Below are 17,127 nucleotides of genomic sequence, written 5' to 3'. Positions count from 1 at the left end.
CGAAACTAGCATCTGGAGAGCTTGGGGAGCCGACTAACCCATTACCCGAGTCAACAATCCGGAGTAGAGAGCTGAGCCCCCCCCCCCCCCGCAAACTTTTGTATTACCCGAAGGATTCGAGTTCCAGCCCTGAGCTGGGGGGATCTAGCGATGGGGGAGAGCCAGAGCAACCGGCACCGAGCGGACCGCCCACGGAGCTGATCACCTGGGATACGATGGGAGAGCCCCAGCCAGGGACGCCCCAGGCATCCTGGAAGCACTGGTTCCCGCTGACCCCAGAGGTGGAATCTACCACGGTAGCAACGGGGAGACAGCCCGGCGTGCGACAGGGGGAGGAATCTCAAACCCCTGAGAGGCTGAGAGTACTGGAGGCAAAAATGGGATCGATGGAGCATCTGTTGAAAAACTTGTCTTTAGCGGTGGGCAGCCAGGCGAGGTACGATGGAAGTCCCAGCTTCACGCAACCATCCCCCATCTTTCCCCCCGAACCGCCAGCAGAGCGGGGCTGTGGATGGCTCTGGGATGTATCTCTGCCCCGAAGAGGGACCACTACCGTGACCTGGGGCCCCACCACTCGGCCTGCCACCAGTTCTGCTCCAACAGGAGGGGCGGTGAAGGACTTTTCTGTCAAATTTGATGGGGATCCCACCAAGCTATCCTTTTTCCTCACTAATGCGAAGAGCTACATGATGCAATTCGGGCCATGCTTCCCGTCCGAGGTGACTAAGATAACAGCAGTGGCCACTAAGCTCAAAGGCAGAGCGGTGGACTGGTATGTCCAATTAACGGAGGCTGACGCCCCTGAGCTCAAGTCCTTTGAGGACTTTATGTTAGCATTAAAGCTGCATTTTGAGGATCCTCTGGCCAAGGAAAGAGCGAAGGAGGTGCTAAAGGATCTCATCCAGGGCCCCAGGTCAGTAGCCGACTATGCCCTGGAATTTAAAGCTTTGGCAGGCAAGGTCCCCGATTGGTCTCAGTCAACCTTCATAGAAAGGTTTAAAGACGGGCTCAATCGGGACGTCCTAAAATGGGTGCTATGCAGAGACAACCCAGAGTCGTTGCACGACTGGATCTGTCTGACTGGGAAGGCTGAGCATGCCCAGCGCACCTACATGCAAGCCAGACGGCACGAGCGACCGCCAACAGCGATGCAGGGACCCCGAACCGGAGCAACGGCTGCCCCATCAGGCTACAGAATGTGGGACAAGCAGAGGCAGTGGCGCTACATGCGGGGCCAGTGTATCCGATGTGGAAAGGTCGGGCATTGAGCCGCAGACTGCCCAAAACCCAGGGCTGGAGATCGAGCGACAAAAGTGCCGGCCAAATCGCCCCCCCCCCCATCGCGACGGATGACAGCGGCCAAGGGGGCTACTGACACAGAAGAAGAGATTTACTTCTCCAGGGAGGCTGATGTTGCCTCTAAGGAGCCGGCGGGAAATGCCAGCCACCTGCCCCGAACAGCGCCTGCGGGCAGGTGGAGGAGGATGGGCGTGAAGACGCTATGGTGAGTGCTGATTGCCCTACTCTAGCAGTGAAAGTGAAGTTGGGCTCCTGCACTAAGACCACGGAAGTCTGGGCTCTTGTTGACTCTGGGTGTTCAAGGTGTCTCATCCACCCTGATCTGGTTGCTGCATTGGACCTGCCTAGCTTTCCCCTCCAGCAGCCTTTGATCTTCACCCAGTTAGACGGGTCGACAGCGGGTGGGGGTCTGGCAACTCATTTCACTGGAAATGTAGTGATGCAAATGGGCAGCCACAGGGAGGTTTTTAAATTCATTGTGGTGCCTGTGGGCCATCCCATGGTAATTCTGGGAATTCCCTGGTTGACTTCGCGCAGCCCATATATAAATTGGGAGCACCGGACTGTTACTTTTAAGGATGGGTTTTACCAAGCTCCCACAGTGGAGAGACCTTTACGTGTGGGGGTGGGAAGAGCTGCGATCGCAACGCCGCACCCCAGCTTACCCCCTTAGAAGGCTTGCCTGAGCGATACCGAGACTTTACAGACGTCTTTGGGGAAGTGGAAGCGGACCAGCTGCCCCCCCATTGAAAAATTGACTGTGCAATAGAGTTGGTTCCCAACGCTCAATTGCCCAAGCCGAAAATTTATCCCATGACCCAGAAAGAGCTAGAGGCATTGCGGGAATTTATCGACAAAAATCTGTCAAGGGGGTTTATTGAACCTGCAAATTCCCCAGTTGGGGCCCCTGTGCTTTTCCGGGAAAAGAAGGATGGCACACTTAGACTTTGTATGGACTATCAAGGGTTAAATTCCGTCTCGATCTGCAACAAATATCCTCTGCCACTAATGCAAGACATGTTAGCCCGTTTGTCCAAGGGCAAGATTTTTTCCAAGCTCGACCTTCGTGAAGCCTATTTTTGCATCCGCATACAAACTGGAGACGAATGGAAAACTGCTTTTAATTGCTCATTGGGTTCATTTCAGTACAAAGTCCTCCCTTTTGGGTTAGCAGGGGTGCCCGGGGTCTTCATGCAATTGATTAATGAAGTGTTACATGATCATTTGTTTAAAGGGGTCCTGGTTTATTTAGACGATGTTCTCATTTACACTGAAACTGAGGAGAAACACGAACGCCTCCTCAAACAGGTGTTAAGCAAGCTTAGAGATGCCAAACTCTATGCCAAGCTTTCCAAATGTGACTTTCACAAAACCCAACTTGACTATCTAGGCTATAGGATATCTGACAAGGGCATTGAGATGGACCCGGAAAAAATTCAGGCAATTTTAAGTTGGGAACGCCCTCGCACCCGGCGGCAACTACAAAGTTTTCTAGGGTTTAGTAACTATTATCACCACTTTATCCAAGGGTTTGCTGAGATTGCTCTGCCCCTTACTGACTTGCTACACACCAAGGGTTTGGGAGAGACACGCAAGGTTAAAAATCCTGGGGCAGTGCTGAATTGAACACCTGAATGCCTGACAGCATTTGAGAGGTTAAAAACCCTCTTCACTGCTGAACCTATTTTACAGCACCCTGATCCTGAGCGCCCCTTTGTGGTCGATGCTTCTAACTTCTCAATTGGGGCTATATTATTACAAAGAGACTCCGACAATCACCTAAAACCCTGCGCTTACCTGTCCAGAAAATTTTCTGAAACTGAACGCGGGTGGCATGTTTGGGAAAAGGAGGCTTTTGCTGTAAAAGCCGCTTTGGAAGCCTGGCGTCACCTCCTGGAAGGCACTAAATGCCCTTTCGAAGTTTGGACAGATCACAGGAATTTGGAAGCCCTCCACACACCCCGGCGTCTCAGTCCTAAACAAATTCGCTGGGCTCAAATTTTCAGTCGCTTTAACTTCCAATTGAAATTTATTCCGGGAAAGAAAAACTTTCTGGCCGATGCCTTGTCACGTTTACCTCAGGACTCTGACCACGTGTCAGATATAGTAGGGACTGTTCTCACTAAACCACAACTGGGCTTGGCTGCTGTCACCCGGAGCCAGACCCATGCACAGGCAACCCCGCCCCCAGCCCAGTCTGGGAAGCGGAAAGTGCAAGTTCCTTGTCAGTCCATTTGGGTTTGGGCATCAGGTGATAAAAGGGGAAAGAAGGAAGGAAGGAAGGAAGGAAGGAAGGAAGGAAGGAAGGAAGGAGGGAAGGAGGGAAGGGAAGGGAAGGGAAGATCTAATCACTCTAGATTAATTTTGAATTAAGTTCAGAAGGCCTGCCCACAGTTGGTACTCATAGCCATCTCTTACTATTGCCTGTTTTTTTCCTCTTAACTGGACATTTAATTTAGTCTGAATGATCCAGATCAAATGCACATCCCCCTGCCGCCCCCAGTGTGGGCATTCCCTAGTACTTGATGTCTAAATCTTTCGGATGAATGGGTGGCCTCAACTTCTGCAATAATACTTAGTGCTATTCCCATCTCTTCTCACCATTCCCCAAAACATGTTGGAAATTCTTGATGTGAGAGTGATCTGGCTGCAACATCTGTCACCCCATTGATCACCAGGGCTGATACATTCATTAAACCATTTTTGTCATTATTCTTTCCTAGGATAACATGACTGGAGATACAAACCTCACAAAGGATTTGGGATATAGTATACTAGTAGCTCTCCTTTTGGTACATGGTCTTCACCTTCAGCACATTTATGATCAGGCTACCATTTCAGTGATCATTAGCTAATCTTCCCCAACATCATAGCCTGAGTTTTTTTCTGTAATGTTTTTCAGCCCTACCCAACATAGTCTAGCATCAGGATGAGGAGATTGTAATAGACAATGTTTACAGAGGACTGGCTCAAACAAAACTTTCTAAGCAAGCTTCATTGTATTTTCTCAAAACCCAGATCTTAACAAGACTTTGGAAAAATACCTGTTGACTTACAATAGCTTTTTCAGGGCCTTACTGTTTCTGTCACCTACTATCCTATTCTATTTACAGCTTTCAGAAGACTCCCAGCTCCCTTTCTATGACTTAATGTGCAATTAAAATATTCAGCCATCACAACTGCAGTTAGCTTGCAGAACATTTGCTTAGGATTGGTCTCAGCATTATGATGCCACAAGTTGTTAACCTTTTGCCATTAGAAATAAATTTCTGTTACGCTCTTTTCAAGTGCCTTGAACACTATGTTGTTTTCAGTATCTGGGGATGCTTTGGTTAAAGACACAAATACAACAAATCACAATTCCAAAGTTAGCTGACATCAAAATTGTTTTTATTATTGTTATAAAACAGAATTAAAGAAGCACAATATATTACACATACATGAAAACTTTCAGGAGTACAAAAAAAGATTAACACCCTAACCTGGAGCTAAAATTTGTCACATTTAGACAGATGCAAGACCACTCAGAAGGCAAGAGCGGAAGAACTATCCTGTGCTGGTTTTTGTGATAAAAATGCCACAATGAAATACTATGAAGGCATAATGATAGCCTCAGTTTATGGTTTTGGTTGAAAAATTCAGGAAATTCAAATGTGGAAGAAGAGAAAATAGTAGTTAACTTTCTGACTTAAACACTGCAACAAACAAGAAGGAAAGCTATATAAATAGAAAACCATAAAACTCACTTCTAAATAAGAACAGTTACACATCTGGCACACTGCAAAACTTTACTTATGCAAACTACATCTCAACAGTAAACTTTATTGTATGTGCAGAGCTTGAAGTCTCTGTAATAGCCACTTTTTGGTTTAAATATACATGCATCTGTGTATTTAAACAATATAGTTAAAAATCTTTTTACCTTCTGAAACTGCAAATATTATAACAGTGTTTTGGCTGGGATATGAATACATAATCTGCTTTCACATAAACACAGGACTGGCAATGACCAACGGTGAATGTGGTGGCAGCTAATTTCATTTCCATAGTGTGTATCTATGACTCACCCTAAACAACTACTAGGACTATGGGAATTCCTGACTCTTCAGCACCTGTGCTCCCCACATCTGTTCTATAAACTTCAGAATAGAACGTGGGGCTCATAGAAGTGAACCCATATTCTCAAAACCGTGTTCCACTGCCGGCCTTGACAGTGTGCGCACAAGGAATGCAGCACAGGAGTCTGTCCATAACAGCAGACCTAGAGTTGCAGTGCTCAGGAAAGACATTCCTTAAGATGCTCCCCCTCTTTTATAACTGGGACTCGGGCAAAATTAAAGTGTATCCTTGTTCTTTTCAATACACTTTTAATATCATTCATAAGCAAATGATTTCTTATTTTGCTACAACTTGTTTTAATGACAGCTTTTCTCAGCAATCTGACCCCTCACAATGTATAATTCAGAAAAATTGAAAAGCTGTATATATGTCACCTCATGAGATATTTAGCTATAATTCCTTGCATGTTGAAATAACTGTACATTGTGCATGCTGAATTAAAGTGAAAAGTGTTCCACATTTCTGATGAAAGCAACTATTTTGACTTGCAATGCTCTATATTCGGTCTTAATTATATAAGGTTCATCTTTGATTCAGTATACGTGACAAGACAACTTTAGAGGCAGGAATAGGAACTGCAAATACAGAAACCCAATCTGTACATAATACCAAAAGGGCACTATAATTATCAAACTGGAAATGTGTAATTTCATAAGAAGTGATCGATGCTTTTTCTTCAGCAATATAAGCGTTTTATAATCAGCTCTGGAATCTTAAAGAGATGAACCTAACCCTTACAAACATACCGAACAAGAATATAGTGAATGGCAACAGAGAAGCCCAGAGTTTGTTTCATTCTTATGTCCCAAAGTAACTTAATATTTTCAGAAGAACTGATGTTTTAAACAAATATATCATATTTATATTTGTTTAATATAAGATTATAGACAAATTATAGACATGCTAAACAGTTCAAGCAGTGAACAAGAAAAGTTAAAGGAAATAATCACAGTCTAAAATTATAAACAGCATCTATAAGGCACTTTTCTACTACTATGTAAAAAACAATCTTTCAACCTTCATTGACAATTTTCTTCAGTTACTAACAAAAGTATGTGTGTGTGGCTTTTGCCATGTAAAATATACAACAGGCACATCGATCATCAAAACATAAGAAATAACATCTTGAAGATAGGTATTACATTAAAATGTATACTGAAAATGCAATTTCCAGCATTTTGTAAACATATTAAACAGTTGAGAAACTAAAGTGTTCTTCAGATTTATACCAGCAAAAAATAAAAAATAAAAATTATAATTTAATTGATTCAGCATAAGTTAAATCAGAAAATCAGTAAAATTTCAGAACAGTTGCTGTAATTCTACTTTCTTGTTGGTTTAATTATCACTAGCAGGACTTAATTGTTATGGCCAAAAATCCATTTCTGGAATAAGTCTGAGGGATTACATAATACCATACTTGGATGTTCTCTATTTCCCGTAAGGCACATATTGAACGCTGCATTGTATAACAACTGGTCCTAGAATGTGAAAAATAATATTTTTAATCTCATGTTTCCTCTAAAGAGATTGAAGAGGCATGTATGGTTTACCACCACAATTCATCCTTATACCAAGTAAACTTCTCAGAAAATTAAATGGTTAAGTAGAAATTTGAACTTTAGTCTGTCATTCCTGTGATGTGCTTCCTAGGTTCTCTCTGCTCAAGATTTTGTGGTACTTGTTTGTGGGCCAAAGGGCCACCAAGACTGACAAAGATTATGATTCAGTACCACATACTGAACAGCCAGTTTGGGGTAGTGGTTAAGATATCAGGCTAGAAACCAGGAGACTGTGAACTCCAGTCCCTCCTGAGGTACAAAGCCAGTCTTCTCTCTCTGCTCCAGGAAGCAGGCATGGGCAACCCCTTCCAAAAATGCTGCCAAGAAAACTGCAGGGACTCGTCCAGGCAGTCGCCAGGAGTCAACACTCACTAAAAGGCACCCCCACACACATACCCTTAATACTGAAAGCAACTTAAACACTTATTGATGTGATTTAGAGTCCTAGAAATTCAAGGTGGGTAACAGCTTGTACAGTTGAAATAAAATGTGGCCTTGTGGTTTAACAAAGCTACCAAAATACCTAAAATACCTAAAGATTTGTACCTAAGATATCTAAAAATTTGTATTTAAATGTTGTTTATAATAACCTGCCAAGAAGGGAATGGGAATTAGAAGACTTCACATATTTCAGAATGAAAATAGTATGAAAACAGCTGCCATTATGAAATTTAAATGAAATGCCATAATAAATGTATTCAGGACATATTTGGGCAAGCTACAGTCACATACAGTGTCAGCAGCTTCCATGCAGTTTGTGAACAGTCTTTCCTTGGGTCACCACCTAGCTTTCTTGAAAACAGCTGAAGAGGAGACCAACTGGTTGAATTCTTGGCTTGGACAAGCTTGGAGAGGGAAGGATGAGCAGGTGAGCAAGAAGAAGGGATGCATGTGGTTTTGTGTGTTTGTGCTTACAAGAATGAGTTTTAGATGTGAACCTTGGGGGAAAAAAAGGATGCCCACATCTGTAGCCTCTTCTGTCTGATGGCAGGGGGCCTGCCAAAGTAAGCCTACACTATGAGTTAATCCTCATTTAAATCATCTCTGCATTTTGGGGCAGCCACCTGGAGAACACTTTTTATAAGGCAAGCTCTACATTAAACACATAATTTTGTAGAAAAATACCTTTCGGATCTCCCATTTCTCTTCTTCAGGAGTCCTGCTCTTCTTTCCTTTGAAGCCACACTCGTGAAGTTCTACTACTCCTTGAGAACCATGTAGGCATAGCTCCTTCTGGATATTGTGTCTAATTTCATGGTATACAGTATACTCGAAATACTATATAAACAAATGTCAGTTATCACTCAGAATAATGATACAAATTCATTGCTCTATCTAATTTCCAAATAAATGTTAATCAGACTCCATTGCATTTTGCAAATTATGTATTTATGCCACCAAACAGTGATGATAAATGGAAAAGGTAACTGCCTATAACATAATCCAGACTTTCTCAACCATTTTACCCTAATGGAGCCCTTGAAATAATTTTCAGGTCTCAGGGAACCCCTGCATAAAAACTACCAAAAATATGAGAGCTTCACAATACAATTCACTTCTAACCTATACAATCCATGTTTCTCAAGATTTACAACAATAAAGTGGCAGGCTGGCAGCTCAGCTGCTGCACGTAAAAATTCCCACCAGTGTAAGCACTAGCACTGAGTGGTGTGGAAAGTTAAAAAAACAAAAAAGTGTAATTTTTTTTCAATCACGATCTCTTGTAGAATCCTAGTTGACAAAGTTTGACATCAACTATTAAAAAGATTGAATTACTGAGAAAATACAATTTCCTTCAAGATATGCAAAGCAGAGAGCTGTGGAGAAGTATATACTCTATGTATCTATGGCATATTCCCAAGAAACTAATTTGTAGAGAGCAGAGTTAGCCTGAAAATCAGTGGAATATCTAATAATCCTGTAATTAACAACCTTTTATATGATGAAGAAATTCCAGCAATTTCAGAAGGAGATGTAAGTATAAGATTTACTTATGGCTATTGAATTCTGAAAGATGTTGGGGCTTAATTTTGGCAAAATCATACTGAAAGAATCAATCAATGACAAAGATAGAAGAACTTTTTTGCTCTGATATTTAACAAATGCTTTACTTATGTAGTAAGAAATATCCTCAGCTGAAATCCAGTACTGGAACATCTTTTTCACAGGTATAGCACATTGACACATGCATTCTAAAATATTACACTGCTCTTCAACCTTTAACAAAAGGTACAGTTTAATGGGAGAACAAAAGGAGGTTTGCAGATTGCTCAGTATTGTTGGTAAATAAAGGAACTGAATTATTATCCACAGGTTCCATGGAACAAATTCTAGCAAGGTGTCACAGCAACAGTTATTACATGAAACTAGGATTTGTTTTAAAGATAAGGTAGGCTTTGTTACTTTTTAACACTACACTGTTAAGAAGATGCTATATGTTGTAAACAAGCCCTGACCCATTGGCTTTGTGTCCAGGGATGCTCATTAGACATTCACCCATCCAGAGATGCAAAATACTCAAAATAGTAGGTAGTTTTTAGAACAAGGAAGACCTCTCTGACCTCCCAGCACGAGGTTTTAAGTATGACAGGACAGAGGACTCGGGCCTGGTTGCTCAGTCACACACTGGCTCTCTCCTTGACAGCAAAAGCTTCTAGAGGAAAGGAAAAAAGCAGGAGAGGAAGTGGAAAGGAAGAGTCAAGGTTATCAAGTTTACAGGGCAGGAAAGATAGAATAGACAAAGGCCAGAGAGCTGGAGCAGAGAGAGAAACAGCAAGAGGAACTAATGGCAAAAAGAACTTCCGAGAAATCAAAGTCAAAGCTATTAGCCCATGGTTATTAGAAAATATGCACTTGCCCTGGAACTGCCCTTATTTTGGCAGCTGAGTGAAGTAGTATACTATACTTTATGTATGTGTGTATATGTGTATGTTTTACTACCATTGTTGCACAGGTGGAACATACAATCTCTGTCCTAACAGGCAGGAACCACGCTGAGACGAAGAATAAGTCTCTAGTGTTATATTACTGCTACATTAGATAGAAAATCCTAACAAACTGAAGAAGCGTGAGAAAACCCATACAGATAAACCCCAAAAGTCAAGGCGGGTCTGTTCTGTGTCTCTTTGAATGACTGCTCAATTCCTTGCTACTAGGCATGCGTTTCCCCCCCTGGATAGGGGCCCCTTCCTGCTCACCATCAGTGCTCATGACAATCTCCTAGTCAACAAAAGGCAACTGTAGCTGCCACCTATCATTTTAATTTCTTTACAATACTCCTGGCATGACATAATAGTATTATAGAATGATGCAATGTTAGTTCATAAGAGTATTCGGGGGGGGGGGAGCTAACTGTGTCTAGCGCTCCCCAGGCTGCAAGCTCCCTTGACTTCCTTGCTAGTCAAGAAAGATATGGTGGTCCCCCCCACATTTCAGTGTTAAGTCTTCATCAACATCCATTGAAAAATCCAGAATAGAATCTTGGTATGTGTTTGTTCTTATTTAAATATTTAAAAGCATTACATTATCTAATTACCATGTGTTTACAATGGTTTACCCATGGTTAACTAATTCAATTAACCCAATTCTCTGGTTCACACTGAATCAGAAACCAACCATATGGCCTGAGATTATGCTATCTTAGACTAAAATGTAGATGGCTACTTGGTAAGGGTTGCAAATACACCTATTGTGCAGGTAAATACTTAATTGCATATCATTTAAACATGCAAACTAATTTGACAATAATTCTTCGTACTTAGGAAATCCTTTCTACACCAAATTTTCTACTGTGCTCCAAAAGATTCTAGTGGGCATTATGTTAACAGATAGCTTGAAAAATCTCCTGGACCCAATAGATACCCTGTTTGACCTGAAAGAGCACTGAAGACCAATACTAGTCTGTAGTTCCCTATTTCAGAAGAAGCTTAAGAGTATTGGAAAATATTTGTCTTAATAGATTGTGTAGGAAGGAGACAGTGACAAGTTTAGAAAAGTATAGAAAGAGCATAAAGTTGTATGCTTATTTATATATCAAAAAATAATTTTACCTGGTTTCCTCCAAGCCCATGACAAGTATACATAATTAATGGTTTGCCACCTAAATTATTTTCTCCTACATCCAGACATGCTCTTCTTCCAACATTTTTTAGCTAAAATGGAAAGTAGAAATGGAATCATATGTCTAGAATAGCATGGTTAACTACTATACACAGCTGTTTATTTGTGAGGGGTGCACTTGAGAGTAAAAGTACAAATAACAAAACCTTGAGTTTATAGAACTGGAGGCTTTGGGTTTCAGAACCTGTAGGCATCTTCTTCTTCCCATGAAAACTTCCTCCTTCTTCCTCCCATAGAATCCATTTGCATAATGTACCTGTGCTTGCTCTTTCTTCTCCTTGCTTGATTGTGGTGGATCTCAGCCCAGTCACAAGGCCCTATGTGGCTTCCGCACAGCAATTTATTATCACTCAATGGAACAATTTACTCAACTGATGACTAAGAGACTCTTCTCACTTGCACCACATGGTTCATGCTAGCTTGTATGCTCTGCGTGACTCTTTTATATACTCAGTGGAGGGGCCTCTTGATTGTGCTGCCAGGTACTAGTGCTGCCTATAGCCCACACATAGCTCTGCAACATGCAGTCTTTGGAGTGAGTGTGAGCCATACAGCTGTTTTCAATCTTGGTGGAGGATCCTCTTGATCAAGCTGCTGGATGCTTGTATTACCTGCAGACCACTTGTGGTTCCCCAGCTCCATGATCAGTTTGTGGACAATTCTAGCATCCAGTGGCACAATCGAGAGGCCCCTCAATGAAGATTATGAAGAAGCTGTGTGGAGTGGAGAATCCAGGATGAGTTCTGTGGTATGAGCGGGTGACTCCTTCCATCGCCAGAGTAAGTCACTTTGAAGGTGGCCAACTGCTGTGAGGAAGCTACATAACTAGGCTTATCCAGTGAGATCTGTGGTGACAAGCCAAGGAGAAGCAAATATACTTTATGCAAAGTTATTAACACTTTAAAAAATTATACACACATACACACGAATATGTATATGAATATACAGTGTATATATATATATGTGTATATGTATTTCCAACCAAAGAGAATATCTGTACCTCAGAGTTGAACTGTGGAGTCCTTGGTGCTCTCTGAACATGGTTGTTTGCTTGCTGTTATTCATTACCCGACTAGGTAACTTCATAAGTGGAAGTGAGTGATGATGTTACACTTGCACTGATGTTACTCAGTTGGGTAATAAAATGTCTGCAAGCAAACAACCAACCTCAGAGAGCACCAAGAACTCCATATACTGTAGAGTTACATAGATACCTGTCTGCCATTCTGTACATGCACAAAACAACAAAAAACCAAGTATATAGAGAGAGATACTCACAAATCCATGTAACGTAGGATTCAAGTCTGGTACATATGCCTCAGGGAAAACATTGCTTAGGTACCAGGTAAAATTTTTACACTGTAATTGTTGTCTTAGCTCATGTCTTTTTGAGAGATTGCCAAATGCTTTCTGTTGAAACAATGCTAAATAATTAGTATATAGAAAAAAATTGAAAGTGACTTTCATTAGAAATACTGTCCTTCTAAAAAAGAGAGGTTTGTAAATTAATTTGGTTACACCAATGTAAAAGTACTTTCTAGGACCAAAAAGAGAGGGAATGATGTAACTGAGGAATGTATATATATTTGTCTTTAAGGTGATCTCTATGGCCTGAGGTAGCCCTGCTCTATCACAACAAGCTTGACAACAGCCAGCCATGTGGACTCCCTGAATTCTTATGACTGGCCATGCCAGCTAGGGAATTCTGGGAGCTGAAATCCACACATACAGAGAGTGTAAGGTTGGGAAGCACTGTTACTTCTAAAACAGACTCTTTATCATGGCAGGCCATAAAAGAGAGCCTTACTCTTACAATTTGGTTTTCTTAAAAGAACAAATGAGGTTAAAAATCACAGTTTAATTGATGTTAACATGTTCACTATAATAATGATATAGTAAAGAAATATGTGTTCATGGTCTTAGGAACCAATTATCTCGAAAAATGTGCAATTTCTCTTCCTTCTATGTACATTAGCCTCCAGAGAGGTTTGATCCTTATGATCATGCTAAATTAAGAAGGGGGTGGCGGGGGAGCCAAACTTGAAAAACTGCAAGGAAATCTTTTTGTTGGAGAACATGGGTGGAATGTAGACTGCATATTACAACGCAATTAATAGATTTTAGATAATTGTTCCCACTTGAGCTGCAACATAAAAATAATTTGTCAAAAAGAACAGAGTGGCAATATCTCCAGTTAAAATAACATCCAATGTCTGCATATGAGTTGCAGTCCTTTGTGTCTAAAGAACGTCATTTATAGAGGGTTTAACAGACTCTACAAAATATTAACCCCACAAATATTATTTTTAAAAGGTTTTTAAATTAAACAAATAATATTCAGGAGTATAGGTAGACATGGAATAAGGACTTGAAGTGTTCAGTATATCCACAGTAATAGAAAACTATTTTGGTATTCATACTCATATTTTATAGATCTATAATAACTATTAACAGAACAAAAGTATTATTTCATGTGTATGAAACACCCATACATTTTTTTCAGGAATAAACTGAGGGACTCAACTAATTGCTGGAAATGTGATGCTCAAAAACACAACACTGATTCATATGATTTGGTCATACGCCAACATTTCTCCCTTTTGTCTAGAAGTTATCCAATAATTTTGTTTTGGAAGACACATTGTTTTCCATAGATGCTCAGCTCTTTTGAACTATATACCAATGGTAAGCCAAATACAAGAGGATGAAGGGAATGGATATTACATACTCTTACAACTGCAGAAAGGTTGATACTATAAGGATGAAATATAATTGACAGAGAGTAGATATTCTAACAGTCTGAAGAATGTACTTCTTTCTCTGAACAAGCATTCGAATGCCAGGAATTTTAACTCTTTGATCTATCTATACTATTCCTTATGTTTAATTTTCTATATGTATCCACTTTTAAAATTAGTTAAACTGACTAAAATGTAAAAATATTAACTGCATAGTCTTTGGGAATATATGTAAGACTAATCAAATATTCTATGAGTGATATATAGATGTAAACTCTTCCTTTTACAAAAATGCAAATAAAATGTAAAAAAAGAAAAATGTACTGTCAGTAAGATAAATTGATTTTTTGGTAACTAGGTTAAGCAAATTTCCTCCTCATCCAGAAGTTCCCATATCCCCTTTGGTATTTAGTTATGACAGTAACTCTGCAAGATATCAGAATGCATCTGATTGAATATTTTCATCACTATCGAAGATATCTACACATTTTGTTCCAATGACATTTCCACACCAGCAAAAAAATTCCGTCCAATCTACAATTTTTACACACTTTCTTGTGGATTACACAGTTTCTATCAACTTATTTTCAAATATTTTAACCAAGTTTTATAGTTAATATAGTTAACATTATTTTCCGATAGTTTTTTGTTGAGCGTTCCCCCAGAGAAACTTCCCACATGTTAAGTTATATCTTGCTACTGCTTTGTAATTTGGAAGTTTCATATTATGTTCTCCATGGGCAAATGTGGATAGTTGAATTAGAGGGGGGAAAAAAACAGGGTTTCCTATATGAAAAATAACAGCTCCTTCATAGTTGGTACACAGGACTTCTTGGTATACATATCTTCATAGATTTATAAATTAAGAGAAACTCTCTCTCCTCCACAACATGTTTGGGAGTACTAGGAATTGCAAAATATTAATGGCTTAGAGTTAAGATTTCAGAAGAACTCATTTCATTATTTGCAGGAGGACATTTTGGATTGATACTGAATACTAAGCCCAGGAGCTCCCAATTTTGTTGATATCTTTTGTTCGTGGTATTACTGTTGCCTGAGTCACAGCTATACTAAAGTCATGGATTTATCCACAATAATTCATTTCATTATTTGGAGAGGGAAATTCTGGATTTATAATGAATACTAAGGATAGCTAATCCTACCTTCAGAGCTATCTTTTGTTTGAAGCAAGCTGTTGCCTAAATCACATCTGGATTAAAACCACAAATTTGCCCATTGTCTTACTTAGACTGTCCTTACTTCTAACACGGGTCAAAACAGAAAAATGGATGGATGGTAGTGAAATACAACCTGGCTAAAACTATGAAATCCAAAAATAACTATACAGCTGAAGGTAGCTGAGTCATGGAGCATTGAAAAAAGGAAAGAAGAACAGAGGGTCAAACAGACCTATTGCTTTCCTTATGCTCTCATATAACAACAGAGCACTCCAATTCTATGACTCTTTCAACTAAAGATCTACTATTTAGGTATTTACTGATTTAATTTTATCATTGCTGATCTCTAAAAATTGTTTGTTACAACAGAAACAAGAGCACATAATACTCTTTTCGGCCCTACCAAAATTTGGAGAGAATTACCACATCATCTGCATATAGGAGATATTCCAAGATAATTATTTGCCAATTTTGATGGATGACAGTCTAAATTGTCTAGGTAAAGGTAAAGGTTTCCCTTGACGTAAAGTCCAGTCGAGTCCGACTCTAGGGGGCGGTGCTCATCTCCGTTTCAAAGCCTTGGAGCCGGCGTTGTCCATAGGACACTTCCGGGTCATGTGGCCAGCATGACTCACGGAACGCCGTTACCTTCCCGCCGAAGCGGTACCAATTAATCTACTCACATTTGCATGTTTTCGAACTGCTTGGTGTGCAGAAGCTGGGACGAGCAACGGGAGCTCACCCCGCCGCGCGGTTTCGAACCGCCGACCTTCCGATCGACAGCTCATGTATAAATTAAAAATACTGGAGTCAGGATGCAGCCTTGCCCAATATCTCTGAAAATAGGAATTTCTTTAGTAATGTACCCTTGGGTATTACAGCTGACGCTGTCCAGAGACACTTTTATGTGAGACGGGCAGCTACATAAATACAATAAATAAATGATTTTTTAAAAATATGAATTTTCATATAGTCTCAACATCAGGAGGAACAGGCAGTGATCAATTGTCATTGACAACAATCTGTAGCTTCTCCCTTGAGATCAGGTCAAATGCAGATCTAAAAACAACAAATATTACATACAAAGATAAATTTGGTTTAGAGGTGTATTTTTCTGCCAGATGGTTCAATATAAAGGCTGGGTGTAAAACAGAACAGCCAGGATGAAAGCCAATTTGTTGCTCTGCCAGGATATTTTCTGACTCCATCCAAACCACTAATCGACCATACAGATGTCTGGCAAACAACTTGCTGACTATACTCAGCAGGCTGATAGGTCTATAGTTTTGAGGTAACTTTCCCTCAACCTTCTTAAATTTAGGGATTATTATTGCCATTTCCCAATCTTTGAATACACATGCAGTGTGGCCAATAAAAGAGAAAAAAGATAGAATTGGGGCCCACCATTCCATGTTGTTCCTGATTACTTTTGTTATGTGATTGTACCTGGGGGCTTTACCAGGCTTTACCTGCTTTATCAGCAAATCTGTTTCCATTCAGATTACTGGTGGCCACTGGTGTGTGTGTGTGTGTGCGCACATTCAGATTTAATGTAAGAATGGTTTCTTTGCCCTTTTGCATAGTGCCTAATAGTATTCCTCCCATTTTGTTGCAAGACAAGGCAATCAAATTGAGATGATTTTTGGAGTGAGATGCAATAGCACCAGAGAAAAGTGCTGAATTTTTAGACTGAGCTGCAGTAATCAGTTGTTGCCAGGCCATCCTTGTAACTTCCCTCATTTTACTTTTGAGCAGTTCTTTGTTTTGGTTTTGATACACAAGGTTGTGTGGAGGAAAAAAATATGGGTGGTCTCAGTATACTTGATACACATTAATAAGACCTCTTTTGGCATTTATACACTCTGTATCAAACCAAGTCTTTGAACAATAGACAACATCTTGAGTTTTCTGTAGTTTCCTGGCAATTAAGGCAGACTGCAGTATTTGCATTATTTTGTTATAAAGATCCAAGGTGCTGCTATGAGTTTCAGAAACTAACAGACTGTAAATGAAGAAGTGATTTTGAGTTAACTGCAGCAATAAACTGCTCCTGTTTTTTAAGAACATATTGCACAAGAATGTTGAACCTCTAGCACTGAATTTGGGAAGTTG

The 17,127-nt window shown here is 40.3% G+C and overlaps 1 protein-coding gene across 2 annotated transcripts in view; it reads right to left on the bottom strand.

The window, feature by feature from the left end:
* Window positions 1–6,187: 6,187 nt before the first annotated feature.
* GALNT3 (polypeptide N-acetylgalactosaminyltransferase 3) overlaps window positions 6,188–17,127 on the bottom strand; it is a 30,417-nt gene continuing 19,477 nt past the window's right edge. For both annotated transcript variants that reach the window (XM_063318236.1, XM_063318237.1), the window contains exons 8-11: window positions 12,378–12,509; window positions 11,030–11,131; window positions 8,106–8,258; window positions 6,188–6,899 (exon numbers count right to left, since the gene is read on the bottom strand). In XM_063318236.1, the coding sequence (XP_063174306.1) occupies window positions 6,777–6,899; window positions 8,106–8,258; window positions 11,030–11,131; window positions 12,378–12,509 (510 nt within the window). In that variant the 3' untranslated portion in view covers window positions 6,188–6,776. The remainder of the gene's footprint in view (window positions 6,900–8,105; window positions 8,259–11,029; window positions 11,132–12,377; window positions 12,510–17,127) is intronic.

The sequence above is a fragment of the Candoia aspera genome, chromosome 1 (assembly GCF_035149785.1).
Source record: "Candoia aspera isolate rCanAsp1 chromosome 1, rCanAsp1.hap2, whole genome shotgun sequence".
NCBI classification, from domain to species: Eukaryota; Metazoa; Chordata; class Lepidosauria; order Squamata; family Boidae; genus Candoia; species Candoia aspera.
The sequence above is the reverse complement of the archived record's forward strand: the minus strand, read 5'-3'. Positions and strand labels throughout refer to the sequence as shown.